Source organism: Triturus cristatus, chromosome 3_1, assembly GCF_964204655.1.
Source record: "Triturus cristatus chromosome 3_1, aTriCri1.1, whole genome shotgun sequence".
Classification (NCBI taxonomy): domain Eukaryota; kingdom Metazoa; phylum Chordata; class Amphibia; order Caudata; family Salamandridae; genus Triturus; species Triturus cristatus.
Window position 1 is genome coordinate 393,969,501 of NC_140583.1, and position 9,069 is coordinate 393,978,569.

Genomic DNA, 9,069 nt, shown 5'->3' on the forward strand with positions numbered 1-9,069 from the left:
AAAGACCAAACACTGGATAAAAAGGGCTGCACTGATTACCTTAACAGATGAAATCTCTCAAAAATAACACCGGAAGATGCTCACTTTAGGGAAAGAGATTAGTTCAGCCCCCAGTCCCCCTCCCTATTCTTACTAGCACTTGAGCCTCTGATTAAAGACATCGAGACCAATGAAGAGATGAAAGGGTTCATCATCAATGAGGTCACAACCAAACTAGCAGCATATGCGGATGACATCCTCGTTGTCACTGAAAGCCCTAAAGCCTCCATCATGGCCCTCATGGATTCCATAAACAAATATTCAGACCATTCCGGCTATAAACTTAACAAGGATAAGTCGGAATGCAAACCTCTCAATTTACATACCACTAGAGACATATTGGGAGTTTCGGGCCTCGCTTGGCAAACCAGTTGCTTTAAATACCTGGGCATCTACTTTGGCAATGATTTTAAAAACACACTGGAATACAATGAAAATTTTGTTGGACAAGATAAAGAAACTGCTTGAGGGATGGTCGCCGAAATTTATTACGTGGTGGGGGAGGATTGAAACTATCAAAATGATGGTAACCCCAATGATCAACTACCTGACTGATATGCTCCCTCTAACACTCACTGACGACTTCCATCGCAAAATAGATAAGATGTTAAATAACTTCATCTGGCGAGACAAAACAGCAAGGATTAGCCTTATAAAACTAAGACTTGCGAAAATTCTGGGTGGATTAAACCTGGCAGATTTTAAGACCTTCCAAACTGCCTTTTTGGCAAAACAGGGTAGCTACTGGATTCTACCAGACCAGGAGTACACACGAGCGTGGCTGAAAGTAGAAAGAGCTTTACTAAACAACCTCGATCCATTAGCACTTCTAACAACCAGTTAACACAAAACGTTAGTAAACCCTATACTCACAAACACCAGAAACGCCCTACTGAAGGTAGACCAGAAGTTGGAACATAGAATAATAAATTCAAGATGGGAATCATTATGGGCAAACAATAAGAGAAAATACAAAGGCAAACCGCTCTCTATGAATACGTGGATGAAAATAGGGATTTCCCTTCCCATTCAGCTTGAGGAGGGAGGGAGTCCTACCACTTTCAGCTCACTTAAAACTAAACACAACTTGCCAGATATTTGAGCTTTATAATTTCCTAAAAATCAAAGCTGCACTGTCCAAAGCGAGACTGTCTAATACCAAGCCTTCAATCATCCAATATATGTCGAACCTCCACAAAATAGGTCACCAGGTGTCACACATTTATAGACTTCAACGACCAAACACTTCGAAACTTAACGAGAAGACACGTAACTACTGGGAATCGCAGCTCGGAGGTACACTATGTTATATTCTTGTCTTCTCCTTCTCCCTGCTGCTCAGCCTGTGTTTTGATGTCATCGGAATGTTCGTGGATGCATGGTTTGAAGTGTGGTCAGTTTGAGTGAGATGGGCTGAGCAGCTGGATGCTGCTCCCGGTGGGGCCTTCTTTACCATCCTACTTACTATGAATAAATCTACTTAACTACACCTATGGCTCCTGGATTACATTACCTGCCAGAGTACATTTCATCAATGTAACACACTAAGCGAGAAAGAAATCCAAGTACTATGGTCCTCCCCTACACAAAGTAAGAGCACCGGTACTAGCTCAGACAAAATTCTGGACACTACACTGGACCCCAGCGCGCCTGGCGAACATAGGCTTGAACACAAATGACCAATGCTGGAATTGTAATAGCGGAAGGGGGGGATCTGGCTCACCTCATATATCACTGTCCTAAAGTCAAAGCTTAATGGGAGAATATCTTTGATTTTCTAAAAGACCTGTTAGGGTGTTCCCTTAAAACAAAGTTTGCCACCCTGGTAACAGCCCCCATTAGGACAGAGCTAATCGCACAACGGGACAGCGACTTACTCGATCTCCTACTAACAGCATGTGTAAAAATGGTTCTAAATAAGTGGAAAGACCCATCCAAGGCATCGTTTAAGGGTTGGCTCAACTGGGTGACATACCTTAGAGGTGCAGACCCAATGACCCTACGAGACAGCCCGACAGGGGAATGTGGGCATTCCTGGACCAGTATCTAGACCCTATGAACCTCCATGAAGAAGGCTAGTTTAGCGATCTGTCTCCAACCTTTCTGGACAATCGCGAGCAAGTTTTTCTCTTCTCTCTCCGCTCTGGTCCCTTCTTCCCTTTCCTACCTGTGACCATTTACTAGAATAGAGGGTGTAGGTCAGCCTATAAGGAAACAGAAAGAATCGAACTGTACCTCAAACGTTACAACCAACAGGCGCTGACCGGTAACATCACGCGAGACAAGGTGCATGTTATATGTTTTAGGTCTACTTGTTTAGTTTTTTTTTTTGTTTTTTGTTTTTTTGCTCGTTGTATATGACCATCTTACTGAAATGTAAAGAAAGACAAAAAAAGGAATGTTTTAGTAAAGAAAAGTTCCCTTTTACATTCGAACCCAAGTTTGTTTTGCTGTCCACAGTCCTCCATCATTCAAGAACGTGGTCTCTGCATTCGCGGGCTTTTGTGCTTCCTATTAATTTTAAAATGAGAAGTAGAGTTCTGCCTTTAGCCTTCTGGCACAGAAAGCTTTTATTGCGCACACAAGTAAGAAGTGTTACAAAATGAAGGTGGTGGAATGGTGGTAATATATGGTGAAACACTGTTATTGACTTATTAGAAGTTTAAATAGCTTACTTTGTTTAAGTAAAACATTGCTGCTGTGCAGTGAGGGCCAGATAGGATATGGCGGGAGATGTAGCTTATAGGAAATCAGTCAATTACACAGCTTACAGTCCAAGACGTATACCCCTTTTAAGTCTTGCCCACAGACAGCCTGGCTGTCTATTTGCGAAAGACCTCTTGTGGACCATGACAAAAACTTGATAGGCTTGGAGCTGGCCCACTGATTACCATTTGTAGGCTTGGAGTTCGGTCTTATGAGGGATTTAATTGGCAGGCAGGGCGCAAAGTTAAGTGTTTCAAATTAAACATGCATGCCTAACACATTAAATAACATTCTGCGCTCAGCAACTTATAACACAAGCGGCACTAACAGCAGCAATTTCAAAGAGTATTTAGACCAATCTCTAGCAAACCTGCAAGTTGGAAACCTATGGGTGCTGCCAATGCTTCTAAAAAATCAGTCAATTCTGCAATGGCCAGGCTCTCCACCCTGAAGGATAAAGACGAGCTTGCAAATGGAGCACATGCCTGGACGGTCAGTAACAGTTATTCTCAGTTAAAGCGGGCAAAGTATCCGGCTTGCATATATCCGCTCCACCTGAAACTACAGCTGCTGCGGTGCCGCTTGGGCTGTCCTCCCACACCAGCGGAAAAAAACCCAGCATGGCAGCAGCACACTGTTGATATAAGCTGTCGTCTGTGTGGCTCAAGTTTGGAAAATCTTTCTCACCTTGTATGTATTTGTCCTGAAATGGAAAAGGCTAGGAGTCGCCTTCATAACACTGTATTAAAAGGATCTGCACATACAGGCTGGCCGTCATATCCTGCTTACAGCCTGAATACCCTAAATTGAAATGCAGCTTTGCGAAATTCTTAAACAAATTTGAACAAGGATATGTAAATTAGAAAACGCGCACAAGGCTCAGTGACAACCAAGGGAAAAGAAAACTATCCTAGTACGGACATTTATATTACAACCCTAAGCTATTCTGGCACCATGTGACTTTATGATCTTATGAGATCGCCCAACAAAGTTGTGTGCTAATGTTAATGCTGCTTTTAACTCTTATACCTACACTTTAAAAAAAAGTTTTTTAATTTATCTGGGGTCTCGCCTTACTCCTTTTTAAATCGCACCATTGGTGTATGTGCTTGACGTTTCTCTTCCTGTGGGCTGTTTTTAGAAACCATATTTATTGTGTATTTTTTAAAAAATTTCTTTTGTACATTCTTTGCAAGAGTTTTTTTTTTTATCCACTGATGCGAATAAAGTTTACTTATCTTTTCATTCAGTGCCTTTCCTTCCTCTTGTTTGTCCCTTTCCTGAAGCATAGTTTGTTAGCATCTGTTGGTTTGAATGACCTGCTCACATTCAGAAAACTATTTTTTTTTTCTTTCTATTTTTTCCAATAGTCTTTGATGCATGTTTCTTTAGCTGTCTCCCTTGCTTTTTTAAAAAAATATTTTTCCACATTTAAACCCAACCCCAGGAGCCACCGTCTATCATTAGTCCAATCCTCGTTGCTTCCCAACTGCTTCTACATTGCTCCACAAACTCCCTTCTGCTCCATATTGTCCTTTCTATGCAGATATATATATATATATATTCACCAAATTGTAGCCCCCATTAAAGGAAACACACAGGCAGATAAATGTTCCAAATCTTTACTGGAAACAGCTTGCCAGCAGGATGCAGCGTGGAACAAGGCATCGGCATACTCTTTCGCCAGTCGCGTTTCGGGAACTCCGGTTCCCTTCATCAATGGCTTAAATATGCAGATATATATATATATATATTCACCAAATTGTAGCCCCCATTAAAGGAAACACACAGGCAGATAAATGTTCCAAATCTTTACTGGAAACAGCTTGCCAGCAGGATGCAGCGTGGAACAAGGCATCGGCATACTCTTTCGCCAGTCGCGTTTCGGGAACTCCGGTTCCCTTCATCAATGGCTTAAATAACTGCAATCAGCCAGACAGCAATCTCCGCTCTTCATAACTTCCAGGTTCCTCCCTCAGTGGGCGTGGCCAACAAGGCTTTCTGGTACCTGTAGTGCGGAGCTAATGACCTCCAGTGAGTCCATCTTGACTGGCAGAAACAAAGTGAATGATAAAACCCTTGTGGGTCTATGCAAAGTCCCGCTTTACAAACTAGCCTTGCTTTATAGTTGATTCTTTGGAAACTGCCTCCCGTGCGTGATAGCACCAACCTGACGCCATCACAGGCCCGCTTCTCAGCGGTGGGTTTCCTTTCGCGGCTGGGCTCAGCCGCTAATATTCACCAAATTTTACCCCCCATGAAAGGAAACACACATGCAGATAAATGTTCCAAATCTTTACTGGAAACGGCTTGCCAGCAGGATGCAGCGTGGAACAAGGCATCAGCATACTCTTTCGCCAGACGCGTTTCGGGAACTCCGGTTCCCTTCCTCAATGGCTTAAATAACTGCAATCAGCCAGACAGCAATCTCCGCTCTTCATAACTTCCAGGTTCCTGCCTCAGTGGGCGTGGCCAACAAGGCCTTCTGGTACCTGTAGTGCGGAGATAATGACCTCCAGTGAGTCCATCTTGACTGGCAGAAACAATAAAGTTAATGATAAAACCCTTGTGGGTCTATGTAAAGTCCCGCTTTACGAACTAGCCTTGCTTTATAGTTGATTCGTTTGAAACTGCCTCCAGTGCGGAGAATATATATATATTTATATATATATATATATATATATATATATATATATATATATATATATATATATACACAAAATTTATTTTTTATTATTATTTGTTTTCAAGGGCTGGCGGCTGCCATTTTCTGCTGGGCCTCACCACTTTCCAAAAAGCCTTTCCACAAAAGTAAATTTTCCCTTATTTTAAATTACTGATTCCAGTTCCAAACACCGTTTCGGATGAGCATATTGAAGGGGGGGAAAAAAGATTTGTGCCCACGTCATTCCATCCACAGTCCTGTATGGTGACACATGGATGTGCATACGTCATCATGCATGCGCACACATAGGTAAATGAATCCACCAACATCTGAGGCTTCAGCGTGCCGTTTTTCTCCTTTTTTTTTTTTTTGTTTCTTGTTTCTTGTTAGATGCTGCAGATCATCAAGAAAACAGGAGACTTGTTGGCTTTGCTTGAAATCTTGGAGCCTACCAGTGCTTAATTTGAAAACAAATAAGTGCTAGGGCCCTTGTCAGGAGTCCACTGCAGCTTGCACCTCCCATTCCCCCTGTCAGCGCTGCAAATGACAGTACAAACACAGCTACTAATTATTACGCTCCCACAAGAGGGACAATTCAAACTATTCCAGCCTCCCAAAGTTACAAGAATGGCTTGGGGGCAGGTATTAGTCATTTTTAAGGTGTATTGAATTGACAAACCACTGTTGTTGTGCTTGCATCTGAATTAAATAAACCGAGCCACTATGTGGCGTAGTATCCTAAGAGCCGATGTTGACAATTGTACTGGGGCCGAGCACCGGAAACCACTGGCTCAAATTAAGCCCTGGAGCCTACTAGCTGAAATTTTGAATATGAAATGCAAATCCCTGGCAACAGTTCTAACCACTCCTCACGTTTCCCAGAAAGCCTTGATGATTCCACTCACTGGCCTGCTTGTATGCATCTGTGATTTAGTTTGAAAAGTTCAGTCTGTTTTCTTTTGGGGAGATATGAGTGTACAATGCGAGTGTTTTTTGGTGACAGTTTTGGAAATCCATGGCTACATAGCTGGATTTGGTTCTTGTTGGATCAAGAAATACTGTAGAACCTAAAGATGCTTACGGATCCTGAATGCAGGTGTCTCCAGCATAATTTCAAGTAGAATGTGCACTGTTATCGTAGGCATTAAAAGGCGGATCCCTAATGAGTTTTGCAGCGTTAGTCTACATGTATTTCTCCTCCCTTGTGTGTTTTTTTTGCGTTTCTTTTAATAAAATGCAGAACGTAATTATTTTCGAATAATAATTGAAGGATTTTCCTTTTTTTATTTTAGGATGGATTCTGCCATTATTTCAACAAAAGTAACACGCATCAGGAAAATAAGAACTGTACCACATACAACGCAATACTTGCAGCTGCTGGAGTTGGGCTGGCGGGGCTAGCCGTTCTTCTGTCTGTGAGATAATTCTTGTGTATGGTGGATGAGAACAACTACGGACGCATACACGTTTCTTATGTTGAAATCATTTAAAATTACCATTTGAAATTCCGTTCATTGGGATAAATCCACACGGTTGACAATTTGAGTGGGCACCAACAAATCTTTTAAATAATGGATAAATATTTTGCATTTGAGCTGTTCAAACCGGATTAATTTCATTGACTGCGGTTAAACATGCAGAGGAGTTCAAGAACTAGTTTGATCTTTCAAGAAGATTTTTTTTCCCCCCACCACGGCAGGTTTATGGTCCTCTTTTTTGATTGATGTGTTTTTATATGCAATGCATTGGAAAATTATCGTTGTGGTTGGGTGTTAGCATTCCTGCGAGCACGAGGCACTTTTAAGAACCTGTGCAGATTAACTTGTAACATAAATTGAAATCTGGGGAAAAGCATTCTGTCCAATCCCAAGAAGTTAGGCGTTTCCCCATTGTTTAAATCACACATTTTGTAAAAGGGACCATCCAGTGAAACGTTTCTCCATTACGAGCAATAACAAAAAAAATATTGTAGAATGCTTCTATTGTTTACTGATGTCTGCTTGGGGGTTGAGACATTTCGTGGTATCCTTCTCTGGATGGAAGGTTCTGCATTCCTGGCATGATTTGCTCTAGGGTTCCCTAATGCAAAAACGTGTTGCGTTACTTATGTGAGCAATGCAAGCCATACATTTGGAGCTTCAGTCCGTATATTTTTCATCAAAACACCTGTTGCTCCATTCGGTCACCAAATCCATGGTCCACTATGGATTTTGAGATACCATGGAGTTGACTGGTGCAGTTTGAAATTAATATATTTGTTTTAAAAATGTAGGCTTGTAAAAGTCACGTCGCAACTAAAGTAGAAGTAGCTCGGCCATGTGAGAAAATTAAGACCAATGTATTTCCAACATGAATTTTGAATAAATGAGCAGGTAAATACGATCATTAATGCATTGACTTGGACACTGGTGATCAATACATTTTTTTTTCTCTTGGTACAATTGATACGCAACCTCCAAGCAGCCATTAGGTGCTTATTTTTCTGCTTAGTCAGTCTTTGAATCCCAGTAAAAGGACTTTCTGCCCTTTTCTGTTACGAACTAGGATATGCAAAGTACACTGCTGCAATTTAGCAGAATGGAAGGCGGCGATCTTCGAACTCTCTTCTTGGTGGATAGGCACAGGAGGAAGCAAAGTTAAGTAAAATGGACCAAGTAACCTCACACATTAGTAGATCGAGGACAGGGCTTAAGTATGTTGTCAAAGTTTGATCCTGTACCACGTCTGGGAGTGCACTATGACCATTATTTTTATTTCTTTAAACTGAGCACGTTTACGCACCAGGACCTTTTTGTTTACACAAAATAAGGTCTTTGAATCATTCCTTATTTACCTAGCTATTGTCAACTGCAAATGTTTTGCAGCATATAGATCTGTTCATTCCAAACCAACATTCATAATTTTATGTGAATATTATTCATTTTGTTTCTTTAAGTTTGGGATGTTTGGGGAAAATATGATCAGTTTTGCTTAAAAAACAAATGGATGCAAGTTGTTCTGTTGGCCCCGCTGGCACATTTTTGTACCTAGCGTGAGACTAAATAAGTGCATTGTCTTCAGAGACTGTAAAATTAAACAGAATTCTGGCCAATGCAAAGGATTTTAGTATTTGGAATCTTATGTAGGAAATCATATTTTAGGAAATCCAAAGTCAGCTGGAATTTCTTTGGAGATCCTTGTCAAATCGACGTTTTCATTAAAAATTTAATATATTAGCCAAGCAATTGTTGTACAAAAGCATTGTTTTGTATTTTTAATTTTAATAAAAAAAAATTGTTCGTTGATTGAACTTGTTTGTTTTTTATTCTATTCCGTGCAAAAGTCAGTTTGCGTTTAATGAAACATTCGTCCACTGGTGAACAAATTGATTTGTCATTTCACTACAAACTGCTTGTGTGTTTTGTCAACATTTATTTGCTTTTTCCTAAAAATGCTTTTTGCGTTGTTTTCAGTCAATCCTAACTGGCTGTTGTCTCTGACTGTTCAATACTTGAGAACAATGTAAGCTGGCTTCGTGTAGTAAGCGTCGATCTGGTTTCCCTTACGAGGTTTGTTTGAATCGGGGTTTGAAGCTGTGGGTCTTTACACAAAAACTTGATTAATTGTAAGGTTTTTTTTGTACGGTTCCAGATAGCTTCATAATTCCAAATGTAAACTCC

The 9,069-nt window shown here is 40.8% G+C and overlaps 1 protein-coding gene across 1 annotated transcript in view; it reads left to right on the forward strand.

Annotated features, from left to right (window-relative positions):
- BCL2L10 (BCL2 like 10) overlaps nt 1–8,694 on the forward strand; it is a 34,970-nt gene extending 26,276 nt beyond the window's left edge. The window contains exon 2 of the mRNA XM_085644178.1: nt 6,703–8,694. Within this exon, the coding sequence (XP_085500304.1) occupies nt 6,703–6,834 (132 nt within the window). The 3' untranslated portion in view covers nt 6,835–8,694. The remainder of the gene's footprint in view (nt 1–6,702) is intronic.
- Nucleotides 8,695–9,069: the final 375 nt, after the last annotated feature.